Raw genomic sequence first — 18,879 nt, forward strand, 5'->3', positions numbered from 1 at the left:
TCTCAAGTGATATTTGTAAGAAGAAACCATGTATTTAAAAAGATATGGGAAAAGGCAGGTCTTCAGAATAAAAAATACCTCACAGTGAGTGACAGCCCTGTGTGTTGGTGGTTTGTGAGTTCACAGGAAAAGCCCACCAAGGCTCCTGACACCCTTGCAGGACAGAGAGGGGCAGTTTTCAGGTGCCTGTGTGCCCCCCTGTGCACTTAAGTGTAGAGTATGGTTTCTACTGGGAGAGCCCTGGTTGTCCCAACTGCCCCAGTCCCAGGGCCTAGGAGATGCTGGCTGATGAATTGACCACCGTCCCAACCATCCCGCAGGTCCTATTTGCCATGAGAGACTTCATGGGAGCCTACCTGGAAGTTCTAAAGCTCCTCACAATGCAAGGAATCAGTGTCACGACCATGCTGTTCCATTAAAGTCATTCCACTGAGATGAAAAACCTTTATTCCACAAATTTAACTCCTCCTGAGGTGGAGTGATAGTACTTTAGGTGAAGACTTTGTAAACATCAACGGTTCTTCATCCAAACCTGAATATAGGCTTCACTGAGAGGGAAGCCGAGCCCAGGAGGGATTCAACTTTCTTTTTGTTCTCTCCGTTTTGTGGAAACTTCTATAGTGGCTTCTTCCTGCTGGGATCCAAAAGGTCTTGGTTCAATGCCACAGAGTAACATATCAGAGAATCCAGAGACCTGGAATTTAAGACAAAAGAGTCCCATCCTCATTTCTTCATTGGAGCATCAAGTGTATGAAGAAGACCTTTCTCAATTATTTTTGTACTGGCACCATGTCTTAGCTCTATGGCATGGCAAAGGCCTCAGTTTCCCCTGGTCATTTTCCAAGCAACCCAGGTCATTGCATGGATATATGGGGAGGGCAGCTAGACTTAGGTCATTACATGGATACACTGGGGTGGGCAGGTGACAGCAAGAAATCCTTAGGTGGAAAACCCAACCATTGGATCTCCCTTCCTCCTCCAGGCTGAGATTGTCCTGTCTGTCTTCCCTTCAACCTGATGTCCACTCTTGAAAACGGAGCCCAACAGTGGCAGCTCTGCCTGTCCTTCTTGAATGGGTCAGTGTGATCACGTTCGGGTCAGAAGCACTTTGTTGCTGGCTGGACAAATCCACCCAAGCCCCAGACTGACCTCAATGCTCTCCAATCAACTCAAAGTCCGTGACGTAGGTTGTCCCCAGTTCCTGGGTCATGAAGAGTGGACGGTCTCCTTTGGAGCAGGCAGCGATGAACCAGCCAGGGAAGGCCACGGACTCGAAGGTCGACGTCCTGCCGTTCTCGCTGTGGTAGAAGAGGAAGGGCTTCACGGGCTCGCCCGAGTCATGCAGGGCTTTGATGCTTCTCTTCTGAAGAGCAAGAAGAGGGCCCAACCAGAGCTGTCACCTCGGACGCCACACGCTCCGTGCACATGGGTATTTCCACGATGGCTCTCCCCATCTGTCTGCATTCCCCACTCCAAATGGGTCAGGAGGACTCGGTTCATACTAGGGAATTAAGATGGTGCCACCCTGGGGCTGGCCTGGCCCGTGCACCACCGTTTCTGAGCTCTGCCCGATGCCAAGGCAAAATCACCCGACTTGACAGCCACTGTTTCATATCTCACGGTCAAAGTGTCTGCCCAGGCTTTTTTATTGAAAAGGGTCAAGAGAATTCCTACACCTAATTTAATTACCATACACATGGTAATTTTTTAAATTGCTATAACACATGGTATTTTTTTAAATAACGGAAAATTGCAATTATTGAAATATTTGTTTTAGAGATTTATCTTTGTTCACTTAAAATGGCAATTTTGTTCAAAAAGATATTTGAATTAAGGCGTACACTTTGTGATAGGTTAACTGCTAAAAAATGTCCTTGGTGGTTTTACTCAGTGAGTGTGTGTGTGTGGCATGTTGGGGTCAGGAATCACTTTAGGAGCCTTTCTCCCTGCCAAGGTACTTTTCTAAGAACCTTTGTAGTTACGGGAGCACCAGGATGCACCCTGACGGCATCACAAAGGCATGGACACAGCCCGCTGTCCATCGGGCCCCAGCACTTCCTGCTAGATTGCTTTTGTAAAATAAAATGGGCGATTCTAGCAGACTACATTCAAAACACCATTACAACTTTTTTCCTAGTCTGTCACAATACACACAACCCCAAAAGAACCAAAAATAAACATGCCTAAGAATAGTAAATAAGCCCCTTGGACAATACACAGCGACCCTCTCCCAGTCAGGCAGCCCTGGACCCTTGTCTTCTGTCCTCGCCTCGAGCTGCAGCGCCGGCTGCTCCCCGTCCTTTTTACAACACAGGCAGCAACTGGGCTCCAACAGCCCCAGGTACATGGGCATCCCTCTGTCCTTCTCTAGGGTCTCCAGGTGTTTGCATGGCATCAAGGTGACGGTGACTGAGAACAGTGCAAAAGGTGTCACTGTCGCCCCTTCCACGGCAGCATCTCTGAGCAGAGACCGAAGGCAGCAGAAGCTACGACCGGCTGACCAGCTTCACGGAGTGGTCACCCTGCCGCTCGACACCTCCCTGTCCCTGAGGAGCTCTTTCCATTACAAAAGTCAGCCTCTGGCAGATTTGAAATCGAGTCTTCCGGTAGGTCCCACTCTTTGGTCTAACTCCTCCAAGTTTCACTGAGAAGGTCTTCCACCCTCCCCGTCAGCCTGCCTGGACTCATTCCTGTAGCCCAGACGACATCAGGACCACCCCCCATCATTGTCCACAAGAGGACAGACCCAGAGACCACACCACCTATGAAGTAAAAGGCTGGTCACGGCAGCACTGGCCACAGGGGCTGCCCACACCAGGCCTTGGCCACTCACGTGGAGCCATCCGTTCCTTCCTCGGGACCATTACCAGGGTCTGGCCCTGAAGAGCCCACACGCGGTGGTTGAGATCCTGCACGTACCTCCTGGATGGGACTTCCGAGCTTAATGCTGCAGAGAAAGTCAAGACGCAAAAATGCAAATGTGTGCTGATGAGGGTGCAGGGGTCCCCCCTTTCCAAGCCTTTGCCCTTCCACAAAGACCTTTACCTTTGTGCATTGCGGTGGTGTTGCTTCAGAACTGCTGAGCGCTGGAAATGTTTCTGTGCACACTGAGTCAGTCCCAAGCTATGGTGTGACCCAGGGTGGGAGGGCTGCCCAACAGTGACCCCAGTCAAAATCTGTGCTCTCAGAAAGCACCAGACTTCCTTAGCTTCTTGGACTCAGCAGAAGCAACCACACCTATGAGTCCTGCCCAGGCACAGAACTAGAGTCCTAACAGGACAGATGTCCAGAAGCAAGAGGAAAGCAGAGGTCAGCAGACTTCCCAGGGGTCAGCTGCCACTGTACCCTGCTTACGCAGGACCCTGTGTCCCTGCCTTTGTGAGCCGTGGCTTCTGTTGCACTCAGGTGCTCTGAGAGTCTCCGCCAGAGTTGGGCCTTTTAACCACCCAGGGAAGGAAGGACGTTCTGCCTCTCTAGAGCCAGGACTGCCTGGAAGGTTAGGTAATCGCTGGTTCCTGGTATTCAGGGATTTGCTGAGTATCTATGCTAATAAATATCAATTGTAGCAGGGTCATGACTTATCCAAGCATTCTGCAAAAGGAGGAAACTTTAAGACCAACAACCAGGAAATACAGTCCCAGGACTGCCCCAGGGAGAGGTCTGTCCTCTGGTGACATCAAATGACACACAGCCAAGTTATTACTGAGAGTAGGATCCACAGCAGGTGAAGGTTGTGAGCCTGCAGAGGTCTCCTAAGGCCTCTGTAACTTCTAGGCAGCCTAGTCCACAGTCACTGCGTTCTCTGCCCAGCAATGCCGACCCCAGTGGGCCCTCCTCCAGCCTCCCAGAGCAACCATGCCTGCTGCCTCTCCACCAGAGGAGCCTCACCCGCAGCAAGGCCAGCTCCTGGACCTTGTCCCCCTCAGTGGCCTCCAGGTCACTACCTTATTGCAGGGGAAGGAGCCAGGTTGCCAAGTGCTCCACTCTGGGCCTGCAGTGCCTGACCTCAGGTCTTCCACAGCAAGAAGCTGGGATGCTTTTCCAGGCTTTCTGGGAGATCACCTGTCAACCTCATGCCTCAAGGGCTTTCATTGCAGGGACAACTTCCACCAATAGGTGAAGGGACTGGCGGGTAATATCCCAGCCTCAATGTCCTCTGATGAGACAATATGAAGGCTTCTCAGAGAGCCCGTGGAGGCCCAGCCCCAGTGACCCATAATGATAACTAGCATTCCCGTTATTGACTTGCTAAGATCACCTCCTAAAGGAGCTCCCTACACCCAGGGTCTGCCATGGGGACTACCCAAACTAAGGTACTAGTTCAGGGTGCAAAGGCAAGAGGCTTGTGTTCAGATGACGTGTGTTCAGAATCAGACTTTGCAGCGTTCCTAATCGTGCACATCCTCGAGACTCAAAGGTGATCTACGGGTGACGCATTAGCATCATCTGGCTGCTTGTCAGAAATGCAGGATCTCAGGCCTCAGCTGAGACCTATGAAGTCAGATCCGAACAGGAGCATCAGAACCGCGGTGCGTTCTGCACACGCTCATGCTCAGTTACGCAGTCACGCCAGCCCAGGGGCTGCCCACTTGAGACTTCCCTGGGGCTGCCCAGCTGCCTGCAGTCCAGGGCTCTTCTTCCCACCCTCCTTCCTTCTCGTTCCTCTGTTGTGGGTGCCAGTCCCACCTCAGTCTGAGGCCCCCCTCCTGCTCCTGTCCCTCCCTCCCTGTCCTTCCTGGGCACTTCTCTAGGCATCTTATCTGCAAAGCACCCTCACTGACATGACCCGTCGCCTGAACAAATCCCAGGAGCATGAAGAAGAGTTGAAAGAATACGTAATACTGTGACTTCGTTTCAAGTTTTCACACATGCAAACCCAGCAATACCCATTTTAGGGACATATGTACCTGTGGTGAGACGGTAACAAGAGGTAAACTGCAACAGAAGCCAAGGGAAGGGTCTCCATCAGATCAGCTTGGCAGTTCCTTTGCCGAAAGTCAGAAAGGCAGGGAGGAGGGACGGCAGGGAACCCGGCTTCCGGGGCCGGCTTCTGCTTCTGCCGCTGGGGCCCGCGTTCGTGTGGGCTCCTTTGGTCTAGACCCCAGCCGTGCTTATTAGAAATATTCCTTCACACCACCTCAGTATTTTAAACCACAGAAACAACATAGGTCCAGAAGAAATTTCCCAGATTTTCCTAAAATAATGAAAACTACACAATAATTCTCGAGTTACTGAGTGTTTGCTATGTCCTCATTCCTGTGTTCAAGTCTGGCAAGTTTTTAAAAAACTATATGTAAATCCAAATAAAATAAAATATTAATTATTTAGAAATCAGAAATAGATCAGGAGTTGAATCAAAATATAGCAGACTGTAGAAAGGGAGGCGGGAAGAGAGGCCCTGGGGTGCCCATTAGCATGAGCTGCATTCCGTGCTGCATGATCATACAGAAGTGGATTCAGCTGTCATGTATAACTAAAAGGACTGATAAAATAATAAATACATAAATAAAAAGAAAAAATGAAATAAAATCCTTTTATGAATGTTTTTAAGGTAAGTGTGTGATTTTAAAATCCAAAGACATGGATCCACGATGAACAGAAACCCTTAGCCCCTGTCCACACCCTGGGCCCCAACAGAGGCAGCCTCAGGCACAGGAGGCCCAGTGGCAGCTCCCCTTTCAGTGCAGAAAAGAAGGGCACTATCCCGTCTGCAGCCCCCCACCACTGGAAAACCAACCACTGCCATTTGCTTTACGCAAATATTAATATTAATATTGATATTAATCCTTAATATCAAATATTAAGGATTAGACAAGTAAAATACTAGAAAATAGAGTTTATACAGACCATGAACACAGCCTGAGCAGTATGCTACGTAGTCAAAAATAAGTTTTTTACTCAGTCCTCTTGCCTCTCATCTTTCCACCCCAGGGAGGAAACCTTCACCGAAAGGTAGCCTGTGTTCCTGGGGTCTCACCAGCCCCCCGAAGGAGCCACAGGAGCCATGAGAAGCCGCCTGTAAGCTGCCTCGCAGGAGGGACGGGCGGGCTCTTCTAGCCCTTACACCGGACATCCTTCTATCACGCACGACCCAACCAGCCCCTTCCACCCATCCCGACGTCCACACATCCTGCCAAAATCTATACCTCATAATTTCAACTAGGTCACCTTGCGGAGTTTATGTTATCACTGCAGCGCAAGTGTTATGGACAGCTGGGCGGCGGGCAGACTGGGGCTCCACTTCCTCTCCTGAGTGATTCCATGTTTCCTCTGGAAGGAAGAACCATCTTGCCTTCGTTGCTTTTAATTTGTGCTTATTTTCCCAAAGAACCCAACATCTCACAGCCTCCCTCCTGTCAATTCCTTCCAACACACGGGCTGGCCGAGAGCCCAGCCACTCACCCTGGAGCCTCTGCAGCGCCCGCTGCCTGACTGCCCTGGGCTTCCCACTGCCACCCTGGTGCCAGCTCCCAGCGTTTCTCTGGAACACAGTCCCTGCTTGGAGGAATCCACGGTTTTTTTCCCCTCTTTTTCCTTTCTTAGCTTAAACTTTCGTTTGGAAAGAGCTCCTTCTCCAGCAGCTTCTCAAGTAAAGTGTATGAAGCTAAATCTTGACAACGGGTTTTCTGCTGTCTTATACTTAATTGACGGAAGTATTTGCTGGAAATCATTTACTTCCCTTCACCAGGGGGAACCACTGTTCCTGTGGCTTTTGGCTTTCTGTGCTACTGCAGAGGAAAGCAAAGCCACGTGGCTTTTAGACGACTTGGAAGTGACCAGGATCAGTTCAGCCAGCTTTTAGGATCCTCTGCCTGTCCTCCCTTGAGAACACCACCCTGTCTGGTTTCCATCATCAAAGATGAAGGCTGCCCGTTCTTGAACTTCTCATAAATAAATACACAACACACCCTTTGTGTCTGACATCTTTTGTACGTTCATCTGGTTGAGTCTCTATCAGTGATTCATTTCCTTTCATTGTTAAGTAACACTGAAGACACACTACTTATTTATCCATTCTCTGTTGATGGAAGCTTGGGTTCTTTCTGGCTTTGGAAATTTTATTTGATGGCCTGAATGCTTTTATTTGAGTCATTTTGTTCAATTCACTTTTAAATCACTCAAGAGGAGAAAAACCTTAGAGAAGTAAATATCAACATAATTGCAAAGAAGTATCTATACATAACTCTTTATTTCTGGAGAAGCACGCAGATTCTCCCACACATGGTCAATCTGTCTTTTTGCACTTGAAAGTCCACTGGGATAATCCAGGAAAGCATTTCCCAAGTTGGGCTAATCCATCAGTATTCCCTGGGGTCCTGGGTGAGATATTAATTCGGAGGCCCACTCCGAAGTGAATAAACTGCAGTTTCTAGGAGAGGGTTTTCAGCAGGTGCACACCCCAGGGCAGGCTTCTGCCGTCTTGAGTCTAGAAACACAGGTCATCAGCACATTTCATCCGTTAGGATGTCTGGGTGGCCAGTGTTCCACCCAATGGGTCATCAGCTGATACCTTGCAAAATAAGGGCCGCCCTGTGGAGGGAGCGCGGAGGCTCGGACCTGGCTCTGCTGCCCTGTGGGGTCCTTGTGGCTGATTTCCCACACGTGTTTCACAACATCCCGACTCTGGCACACAGGAATCTGAAGACCCAACCTCGAGAGTTGTGGGGGTCCTCTCTGCCATGTCCCTCACGGAGGAGAGTGTTTCTATTACCCAAAAAACTAATCTACTCAATAAACACACGAGAGCCAATACTCTTTATGAGGGGGGCATGACGGGCATGGCTGCACCAGCTCTGGCCTCTCCTTTATTTATAATATCAGGTAAAGGGGGCAGGACTTCTTCTGTGATGGACAGGATAGGGTGGAGCTAGGGGAGCCATCCTCTTAGGGGGAAAATTCCAGAAGGAGACAGGGAGCCATCCCACACAGCGCCACTTGCTTCCCAGCAGTTCCTAAAGCCAGGCCTTGGGTCCCACAGCTCTGCCGAGTCTGATTCTGCTAAATCAGGACGGCTTCCCATGGAGGGTGGTTCTTCCAGTCCCATTAAATGCCAGTGCCCCTCGGCAAGTCCAGTGCCCACAGTGGTCCTCCCTTTCCTCGCCCACGAAATGGAAAGGCTGAAGGAGAGGATGTGATTCATAAAAATCATCCCACTCCCAAAACAGAAGGTGAAAAGACAAGTTCCGCACCACCTCGTGGCCCCTCCGCTGAGGGTGCTGCCTCTGCGGGCGAGCGTTGCGCTGTCGGGTCAGACTCCTGAGACTTTAGAGGAGCCCACACAACGGAAGTTCAGCATCATGGACGTGGGTTATTCATTGTGACCACTGGTTCAGTGGGGGACAGCATCTCCAGCCCCATGCCTATCACAAGGTACCAGGCTGCCTCTTCAGGTCCAGCTTCATCAAATTACCATTAAAAAAGGGGAAATAAGTGGCCATGGTGTGCAGCATGTCTGACAGTTCTGATTATTCCAGAACCTTCATGCCTTCCGGGGGCCAAAAGCCCCTCTCCTGGTGTGTTCAGCCCTCTATAACTCCCCGCGGCTAAAAGTCCAAAGAATCAAGTTTTTCAGTGAAAAAATTGAATCTCAAATGCAAGAGTATTTCATATGGCAAGCGTGTGCAAATCACGACCACCTGCCACTCCTCGCCGGGCCTCCCAAGGTCTTGCACACCCTGGCGCCCTGCACGGCCTCTCAGGCGTGACAGGCTGTGGAGGGTAGGGTGGCTTCTGCTGGAGAGGAGCCTTCAGCCTGAGCTGCCTGCTCTGAGTCAGTCTGCTCCTCAGTGGCCACAAGTCAGCACGTCCTCCTCCATGAAAGGAGATGATGACCGCAGCTGGCTCCCCTCTTGGGCTGAGGTGACACAAACCAAGTCCTGCTGGGAGCTCACAAGCTGGAAGGCGAAGACCTCTGACCGAGCTACCACCCCATGCGGCGTTCAAGCCTTTAAATCCAAATTGAAGTTAGTGTTGTACACTTTCCCCAGGTCGGAAGTGAGGAAGAGGGGCTGGCCTCTCTTGGAGGAGGCGATGAACCAGCCTGGGAAGGCCACGGACTCGAAGGTGGAGGTACTACCAGCCTGGACGCGGTAGAAAAGGAAGGGTCTCACGGGCTCTGCTTGGTGGTACAGGTCCAAAATCTTCTGCTCCTGAAATGTGGGACAGAACACCCAAGGGGAGGAAAAGAAGTTGCTAGAAATGTTGCAAGTACTTTGCACACAACCAATAAATAACCCTTTCAAAATTCAAGAAAGCCTTGCCCATCTATTAGCAGGACTGGAAAAGTAAGTTTCCAAGAGCTGCAGAGTGGCTCCCAACCCCACCCTCAAATCCAGAGCGAGGAAGCGGGGGCAGGCCAAGGAACCAGAGGCTGCCCTTGGACGGTGAGCTGGCACTCCTCTCCACAAGGGACTGAAGGACAAAGACGCGAATTTGCAGAGGTTGGCTAATGACCTCGCTGACCCAAGCCCAACAGTGAGCTCGACACCTGGAAGAGCAACTGTCCCAGCCAAGGACAGCCAGCTTATTTAGGTAAAATAAGTTTTATTAAGTAAATCATGTATGTGCAAGATCTCAAGAGACCCAGGACTGGTTCATGATTCCAGCACCTTCCACCCTGAGTCGGGGGTTCTTACATGGGATTCCGTTACTCCAGCAATGGCTTCCCGTCATTTAACAACTCTTCAGGTGGCCAGACACCTAGGAGTCATCCTTGACATCTCCCGTGACCTCTCTTCCATCATCTGACCCAGCACCACGGCCTGGGGACTCCATCTCCAAACACCCCTGGAACTGAGCCCCAGCGGGTGTCCCCCACCCTGCACACCGGGCCTTTGCCCGTCAGCGCATCAGCATCTCTGGCTGGGATGCTCACTGCCACCTCCTAACTGTTCTCCTGGAATCTACTCCATTCCCAATCAACCGTTCTCCACAAAGCCGCTGAGCAAGCTTTAAACTAAAATAAGGACAATAAATAAAACCGAGTTCTCTTCTGGCTTAAACTTCTTGCATGAAGTTTTGTTGTAATTACCACAAAATCCAAACAAAGCCTGGTCTCAACTCTCCAACCCTCTCCTGCCTCACTACCCCTACCTCTGACCTCTCCCCTCTCCAACCCTCACCTGCCTCACTACCACTACCTCTGACCTCTCCCCAAACGCAGATTCTGCTCCAGCCACACCTGTCTCTGCCTGTAGCTCAGAGACACCGAGGTGCCGCCCAGGGGCCTGACGCTCCCTGACTGGACACTCTGTCCCCACACCTGCCAGGGCGGGCTCCTCCCCAGGACCCAGGTGTCAGCTCAGATGCCCGCTCTTCAGGGACAGCCTCACTGACCATCCTAGCCAGAGTGACCTCAACTCCCACCCCTCTGCCATCTTGGGCTCGTTCCTGGGTCATTTCCTTCCTTTCCCTGCATTCTGCTGGGCAGAGAGGTGCAGTTTCACAAATGGAAGAGCGTCCGCTCCTTTTAGACCACACCTCTGCCTCCCCCTGCCAATACCTACTCCCTGGGACGATGGAAGTTTCACAAACCACCCTGCAGTCCAGGCCAGCATCCTGCCCACACTGACCCCGTCCTGCTGAGCATACGCGTAGGAAAAGGAGAACATCTCCTTCCTTTTTAATTCTAAAATTAGAACCTTTTACCAAATAAGATTCTTGTAAAGAAACATGGGTTTTTTTCAATGCTGTTTTTCTCCATCGCTCACCTTCAGCCGCAATATGGGCTGTCCTTCGACGTCCTCACAAAACAGACACATGTCTGGATCCTGGATGCCCAAGTAGATGGGGACCCCTCTGTCTTGCTCAAGGGACTCTGGGTACTTGCAAGGGATGATCGCGACAGTGACTGTAAAGATAAGCAGAGGACAGGCCTAGTGTCCTTCTGAACAGTTCTAACAGTCACTACTGAGTTAGCAGCATCCTGTGTTCCCAGTGGGGCTGGAAGACCCCTGGAGAGTATGATGCCTGCCACACCAAGCCCTCAATTTGTCCAACCACTGCATCCACCCGCCACATGCACCCACCCACCCTCCCATCCCGCATGGCAGTCACTGACTCGGTAAATGGAGCACACAGACGCCAACCTGCCCTTGAGATCGGGACACCCGTGCCTGAACATCTGGAGACGGGCATCCCCTGCCCCAAGCCCCTCCTGATCCCCAGAGCTTTGTCCCCTAGCAAGCTCTGCTGGAGTTTGGCTTCCCGTGGTGTCCCCCTCAGTCCTTCCAGGACCCTCGAGGCCACACAGTCAAGCTGCTGCACTTGCACGGAACAGACGAGCTACTTCCGACCCCTGAGGTGGCCCTCTCAAGCCCCAGGAGCTCCTCCGCCCTGATTTCTTTAGCCTAAAGCAAACCTCTCTGGCCTTCCTTCCCAGACAGTCATGAGATTCTTTCCCTTCCAGGGGCCCATTGAAAGCCACTCTTTTTCGGGCACATCGTAATTGCATATATTTACGGGGTACGGCGTGAAGACAGCGGTATGCAGCAGGGGACGTAAGGGGACCTTTCATTCATATTTCACGGTGGTGACAGCATTCAAAACCTCTCTTCCAGCTCGTGTGGAACACATGCTGCCATTAAATACAGCCCCTCCCGTGCAGTGGACGTCTGCCCTCACACTCTGTCAAAAGGCCACACGGGGCGGGGCGGCGCCAGCCACAGGTGGACCCTCACCTGAAGTCACATTGCTGCTCCGTGGAACGATCACCAGGGTCTCTCCCTGCAGGATCCACACCTGCTGATACAGATCAGAGACCTCCCCAGTCTGAGGCATGAATGCTGGTGTTTGGAAGGGAAAAAGGAATGAAGAAACATGAAGTGCAGGCTGCTTCACTGCACTCTCGAGAAAGACCGCCTAGACCAGGCTCCCGCAGGGGGACGGGGTTCACACCCGGAAGAGGCCACTCTCGGGACCCCTCGCCCAGCCTTGCCAGCAGAGCTGTGGGCTCTGGCGAGAAGGGGGACGAGCAGCCCACAGTACCTGGTGCCGGGACCTGGCCACCCTTTGTGGCTGTGGCTTGGAGGGCCCGATGCTGGGACCAGCCGGTATGATGAGCCGTCATTCCCTGCCTCCAGAATCCCATGGCCCCAGGGGCAGGGAGACAGCCCCACACAGTATGGGCCACACACGAGAAGGGGCAGAAAGGCCATGTCCAGAGGACACAGAGGCAAATGCCGGTGGCCAGGCCTCTAGCACCCCAACCAACTCACCTGCCGCAGACTCTTGTTTCCCAGTGTCCCTCATTGTGGTGTTGTGTCAGCCGGAACCTGTGGGGACAGTGACAGGTGAGCTTGGGACACATTTCCAGGACCTCCCAGGACGCGGGGGCCTCAGGCACTCATTCTCTAGGGGAGCGAATGCCTGCCTGAGACGGAGCTCTCAGATGAGGCCTCCTATGGGGAGGGGGAGCAGGCCGCACTCCCCTTCACCCAGAGATCCAGCCAACGACGTTCTCTCCCTGGAATACCCAAGGCCAGACACGACCCTTGGCCTCAAATTCCCACAGGCCTCTGCTGCCGGCGTCTCCTCCTCCTGAGGTCCTTCCGCCTCCTTGGCGTCCATTTCTACTTAGGGGCAAGGGAGCGCCCCATGCCAGGGCAACTCTGCAGAGGTCCCAAAACTCCCCAAGAGAGGCAGTGAGTCCCACCTGGGACTCGGGCCCTGGCCCTTCACTAAGCCCCACACACAGAAGGCCCCAGAGTTAGAGGACTTTCCAGCTAGGGTGGTGCCTGCACGGAGCAGCCCTTACCAAAAGTCCAGGGGACCAAGTGTGGCTCCAGTAGCTTCCAAGAGCAGCGATAGTCACTGGCAGAGTCTGGGTCATTTATTTGGAGGAACAGAGAGGGAGGCTCCGGCTCCTTTGGTGGGTGTGACAAATGTACAACAGGAAAGAAATCCAGTCCCTCCTGCTGGAAGGTCTGGGTGGCTCAGGTGAAGAAACCGTGGAGTCAGCACAAGAGTGACTCGTCTGGGCTCCCTGGGAAAGAGACACTGAGCCAAGCCCCGCAGGCCAGCCTCAGGAAACAGAGACGATGACAGACCCCGGATTTCTCAAAAAGGGGAAGCGAGGGGACTTTCCCAGGCTCAGCCCTCCGGCCGTGCTGAAGTCAGGAGAGAGAAAGAAGGCTCGGCAGGTAGGGAAACGGCCCCTCGCCCACGTGGCTCCTCCAGCAGGCTTCTGCCGAGAGGCTGGCAAAGAGGAGCGTTTAAACAGGGGCACGCGTGACCTGGAGTCCACGGCCTCTCCCAAGAAGGAAAAGTGCCTGGTGGACGCGTGATGGACACAAGGCCACGTGAGTGCCTGTGACCACCTCACACCTAAGACCCCGGGAAGCCCCAGACGACGCTGTCCAGCACTCTCAGGTCACCTCCCGGTGTGGCAGCTTTGCTCGGATTCCTTTTAATAAATTGTTGTACTCTGCTTTCTCCTTCTGCTGTCTGTGACGCTCATCCTGTGAATTCACAAAACAAAGAATTCACCCGACTCCATGCTCCGAGTTACACGTCCCTCGGCGGGTAGGACTGGAAACTCCAGGCTCTGGCAGGACAAGGTCTCAGGGTCCTGGCACTGGAACCCTCCACAGCCTGGCCCTCCATCCTTCTTTCTGGCCTCGGAAGAGCATTATGCTTTCCCGTCGAGGCCCCAATCCTGCCATCTGTTTGTCTGCTATCACAGGAGAGAGTGATAATGAACTCAGGCCTAACCAGGGTCACTCTCTTGAGTCCCCTCTGCCCCGCTGAACATTTCCTCCGTTAAGTCTTGGTCCCCTCCTGGGGACATTCACCAAAAGTAGCATCTGAAAGTTTCCGTCACCTGGCTTCCAGATCCCTTGGGTCTGTTTCAGTTGGGATCCAACCTGGGAAACAGAACCTGCCCTAGGAATCGCAGGCGAATGGAACTGAGTGCAGGGAATCGGGCAGGCGTACGTCAGCGGGCTGAGGGAGGGGGACGCTGAGCTATCCCAGAGGTAGAGGCACAGGCTGCAGTGAGGACCTGGGCGCTTAAGTGAAGGCCCTTGTAGGATTGATACCCAGATCTCAGGGAGAAGGGTCCTCTGCCAAATGGTTCTCAGACCCCAATGCAATCTGGTGGACGCTTGAATCATGAAGGCTAAGGGTAGGAGTAAACCAGGAGATGCCCGGAGGGTCCAAAGGACACACCCAGAGAGCTACATTTTCACTGACTCAAAAGCCCATGACATAATTTGAACTTTTCATGCTCAGGTGAAGATTGCACAAGCCTGCATATTCTGGGCTTTTGACTATCCTCCTTAGCCTCAGTGTCCTATTTCACATGGCCCTGACCTTTCAGTAGTTTCCTAGCATTCAGGGAATATAGCTTTTCCCAGATTTCCCAACCCTCAGTATCCACTCTGAGTTTCCCAGTTTAAACTTTAGTGTGAATGAGTATAAGAGAAATTAGAGGCAATAGGGAGGTGCATGTTTGTTTTCTACTGCTATAACAAAACACTTGAGGCTGGGTACTTTATAAAGAAAAAAAAAGTTCATTTAGTTCACATTTTTTGGAATTTTTTGGAAAGTCCAAGATGGCTCAGCCTCTGCTAAGGGTCTCAAGGTGAATGTCACCACAGCGGAAGAAGACGGGAAAGCAATCGTGTACAAGACAGAAAGCCAGAGTGGAGAGGGGCCAGCCTTGCTTTTTTCTAACAACACTTTCTCACTGAAACTAAAAAGGGTTTCTAGGTCAGTGCTCCCAGTGACCTGACTGGCTCCCATTAGGCCCTACCCCCTAAAGGTCCCAACACCTCCCAAGATCACACACTGGGAACCAAACCCCCAGCACTTACAGAGCACGAACAAATCCTTTCCAAAGCACAGCAAGTGGCCATGGTGATAAAAGGGGAGAACTAACCATGGGGTTGATCCTCCAAGGCCAGGGGTCTGCTGATGGAAAGGCCCAGACCTTTTCTCTCAGGCTGGAAGGGTAGACATTATGATGACCTGGTAGCCTGGCTTGACCTGAGAAGACTAGCAATATTGACACTAGTCATCAAAAGCAAAGACCATAGCTTTGCTCTGTTAATAATCCAGTCACCAGATTCTTTCTATTAATGTCACATTTACCATGGAGAACAGGGACAGTGATGCATGTCATTAACCTTGGCCCAAACTGAGTTACCCAGAAGGCCAAGTTTCTTAGACGTGGAAATGATTTTAAAAGAACTCAGTCCAGACTCCAATTCTCAGGCTCTAGGATACAATCAACTGTGTTTGTTTGGTAATTAGTTCTGCTAATTTGCTCATTTTGCATACTCATGAATTTTTAAGTTGAGGGACCATCAAAGGAAGCAGGTAGGGTGAGAGAGTTTGATCATTCCTCATCATGGGAATCTCTAGAATTTGCTACCAGATGCCAGCCCACATCTTATGTAACCAGGCTCATGATCAGAACGAATAAAAGAGAGGAAAATTGTGGAGCAATAAAAGTTATGTGGCCTTCGAGGATGTCTAGTAGACTAGACTTGGGATCCTGATTCCCAGGTCCAGACCCCGAGCTTGCTGCTGGGATGCTCGCCAATTCCCTTGTCATGGCGAGCCACGGACCCTACAAGAGCTGCATATGAGCAGGACTAGAAGTCCAGTCCACTAAAAAGAACCAGAACGGGCGGGGCAGCATAACCTGTGCCTTGGAGACCTACGCAGGCCCATTGGTACTCTCGTGGACTGGAGGCAAAGCCAAGGAGGCTCCCTATGGCCTCTGCAGTGGAGCCTTTCCCTGGCTGAGCCATGAGGTTGGCATGTTCAAAGGCCTCTGCCCCTCCACGCGGCCCCTCCACATGGCCCCTGACCGTGGCCCCCGCCCGTGGCCCATGCCTCGCTCCCCGCATGCTGATCCATCATGTCTTCCTGAAGCCCCTCCCCGTGCAAGCCCAGACTCTCAGACCATGCTGATTCACACCTTCTGTCTCCCTCAAGTGAAAACAAAGGACAACGTGACAACCCAGGGCTACTCAACAACACGGCAGAAATCAACAGAAGCACTGGAAGAATTATGACAGAGCCTCCCCTAGAGAACCACAGAGCTGTATCTCTGTAACTTTCAACACTATTGATGGAATTGTACACTTACCTGCTTCAACCACAACAGAGATAAGGCAATAAAAAGCCGTGACTGGACCACGCCTCCTACACACCTGAGAAGGAAACGCTAAGTTAAATGTCTACCGTTTGAAACTTCCAGACAAAGAGCCAAATGGAAGAGAACTAGGAGCCTTTGCCTAATGGTTCATGTCACTCAGAATGCAGAAGTCACGGAAGAAAAGGTGAAAAATTTGGTGGCACCCAAATCGTAGAATTTTGGACAAAACACGCTATGAAAGAAAATTAAACAGATGAGCTACCGGGGATGGGGGATAGTTGCAACACATGTAACAAGCAAATGATTTATTTCTAAAGTTTTCAGGGAGTTCTTACTAATTGATAGGAAAATGCAAATAGTTCTATAGAAAAACGAACAACAGATATAAAAAGCACTTACTGGGTAGAAAACAGACAAGCCTGAACATTCTAAGTAATTATGATTAGTCCACACTAGTAATTAGCAATAGGCAAATCCAAGGAATAAATGAGATTCGGTTTCCACCCATCAGGAAGATACAGATCCAGGGACAGTGGCAACCATGGGAGGAAACAGATTTCCGCACCAGGTTGATGGACGTCTGAAATCCCGCAGTCTTTTTTTAGCCCGCTTATTTCAAAGCAGGGCTTGCGCTTCAAATGCCTGCTGGCAATTCCCGACCACACCTTCTTAGCAATGACCTCTTCAAATTTTTGGTAGCCACCATCATTGAGAAACTGTTTCCACAAGTGAGTGGGTGGAAATAGTATTTATCTTTTTCTTTTCCTGATGAACTTTCTTACAATGGATCTGGATGGCTTCATAGGTTTAAGTTGTACTTGGAAGGTGCTGCTATTTACCTCTGCACCTTTTTTTGATTTTTGATTGAAGATTTTCAGTCAAACACCTGGCAGTCATTGCAGCCCGCACGCGCACACAGATCCACAGATCCCCGGGGGCTTCAGGCCCCTTGACTCACTGCTGTCCACACTCCTTGCTGGGGTTTCACTGAGCTCTTCTCTGCACAATAATGTGCCTGGAAACATTTCTTCTCAGTAATTCTAAGCAGTGTGATTGAAGCGGGGACTCCTTCCTAAGAGATTTCCTTTTCTGTCTCTTAACAGCTGCACCCGCAAGGTTCTGCTTCCATTGGGAGCTGTGCAGGCATCGGAGTCGCCTGGAGCCAGGGGGAGACGTCCAGGTTACTTGCGTGAGCAAGTCCTGCAACCCAGACGTCGGCCTGAATGAGGTCGACGGCGCTGTGCTCAGCCTCCGGAGGAGCCCCTGCTGAGCCCGCCCAGGGCTGAGTGAGCTTGCTCTGCTGCTTGCCTCTTTCCAGAGCCTTAATTTTACCGTGTTTTCCTTAACATTAGGAGCTGAGCACAGCGCTAGCCTCTGCTGATTCCTAATCACAGAGAACAGTTTTCTCACTCACGCGTCTTTGGGATCTGGCTGATTCTGTAACAGCACCAACCGCACAAGCACCAAGTGTCTCATGACCATGTTCCTTCACTTCACCGTTCCCAGTGTGCAGCCCACTCCGCGGGCTGGGTAGTGGGCGGTTCTGCTGGCGTACCTGCGGGTATTCATGGTGACCCCTTGCTACCAGCATCTGAGCTCAGCCGCGTGAGAGAGGCTAGATGTAGTTCTCATTTTGCACTTGCAGGCATTTAAAAAAAAAAATTATAACCTTCATTTAAGAATGAAAATTAATTGAATTTAAAAACTCAAATGGAGTATTATAGTATATACATTGTCTTTCTTGTGACATTTATGAACTATAAAGAGAAATATGATAATTTTTTTAACAATTTAGTAATCATAACTCAGCAGATACCACCTGGATCAAATGATCAGTTAACATCATCAGAAATACTGATTCCGCCGTTTATCAGTGACAGGTTCTGCTTCTTCAGATGTTGAAGTATAACAACCCAAGAAGCACACTGAGGCAAGCACATGAAGCAGGTTTTATTTAAAGGCAGTAACGCAGACTTCTCCCGGGAGGGAGAAGGGGGCCATGGCTGATGTTCTAGAATCCCAAGATGCGAGCCACACCCTGCATCTTTTAGAGATTAGGGTCCCCTCTGTTCTCCTGTTCTCTTCCCCCTTATCTCTCTCTCCTTCCTTCCTACGTGACCAGGCCCAGGAGTGCCGTGGAGATGCAAAAAGGTGAGAAGCAGATGGCAGGGGGAGGGCCAAAGTGATTCAGACAGGTGGGGACCCAGGGGGCATTAATCAGCAACTCCCTGCCTGCAGCTTTTCGGGAGGGGCATTTAGGCAGGTAACCTTGGTGATCAAAAGGGCTCTGGAGACACTGACCTTTCAATCTCCCAGGAGTGGTCTCCAACTTCCCAGACTCAGATGGCCTCCAACCCTCAATTGGACCAGATTCCCTGTTCTACACTAACTGCCTGTCCTCAATTCTGGCTTCAATAGGACTCCCAGGTGTGGACCCCAATTTTGTGCCCTGAAAAGGACACACTGCTTCTGTGGTATTCTTGCCAAAAATACTTGTCCTCGGTGTAATTAGAGGAAACATGAAGCTCATTCAAGAGACCTCCTGTAAACTAGCCAAGACTCTTTAAATAAGTGCCAAGGTCATACAAGATACAAATTGAACAACAGCTACAGATTGAAACTAAGAAGCTACAACATGAATCCGGAGGCTGAGGCAGGAGGATACAACGTTTGAGGTCAGGCTGCACAATTAGGGAGACCCTGTTCCAAAATAAAATAGAAAGGGCTGGCTGGGGATGTGGCTCAGTGGTAAAGAGTCCCTGGGTTCAATCCCC

General features: G+C 51.1%; 1 protein-coding gene across 2 annotated transcripts; it reads right to left on the reverse strand.

The window, feature by feature from the left end:
* Positions 1-436: 436 nt before the first annotated feature.
* On the reverse strand, positions 437-12,826 carry IL36G (interleukin 36 gamma). 2 transcript variants are annotated; one of them, XM_079109814.1, is made up of 6 exons: positions 12,755-12,826; positions 12,216-12,272; positions 11,679-11,783; positions 10,710-10,849; positions 1,150-1,363; positions 437-634 (listed from the first exon to the last, which is right to left on the reverse strand). In XM_079109814.1, the coding sequence occupies exons 2-5, from the start codon at positions 12,247-12,249 to the stop codon at positions 1,151-1,153; spliced, it is 492 nt and encodes a 163-aa protein (XP_078965940.1). In that variant the 5' UTR covers positions 12,250-12,272; positions 12,755-12,826; the 3' UTR covers positions 437-634; position 1,150. The 2 variants fall into 2 exon arrangements, with proteins under 2 accessions (XP_078965940.1, XP_078965941.1); XM_079109815.1 differs by lacking the exons at positions 437-634; positions 1,150-1,363 and adding an exon at positions 8,269-9,149.
* Positions 12,827-18,879: the final 6,053 nt, after the last annotated feature.

Source organism: Sciurus vulgaris, assembly GCF_902686455.1.
Source record: "Sciurus vulgaris genome assembly, chromosome: 14".
NCBI classification, from domain to species: domain Eukaryota; kingdom Metazoa; phylum Chordata; class Mammalia; order Rodentia; family Sciuridae; genus Sciurus; species Sciurus vulgaris.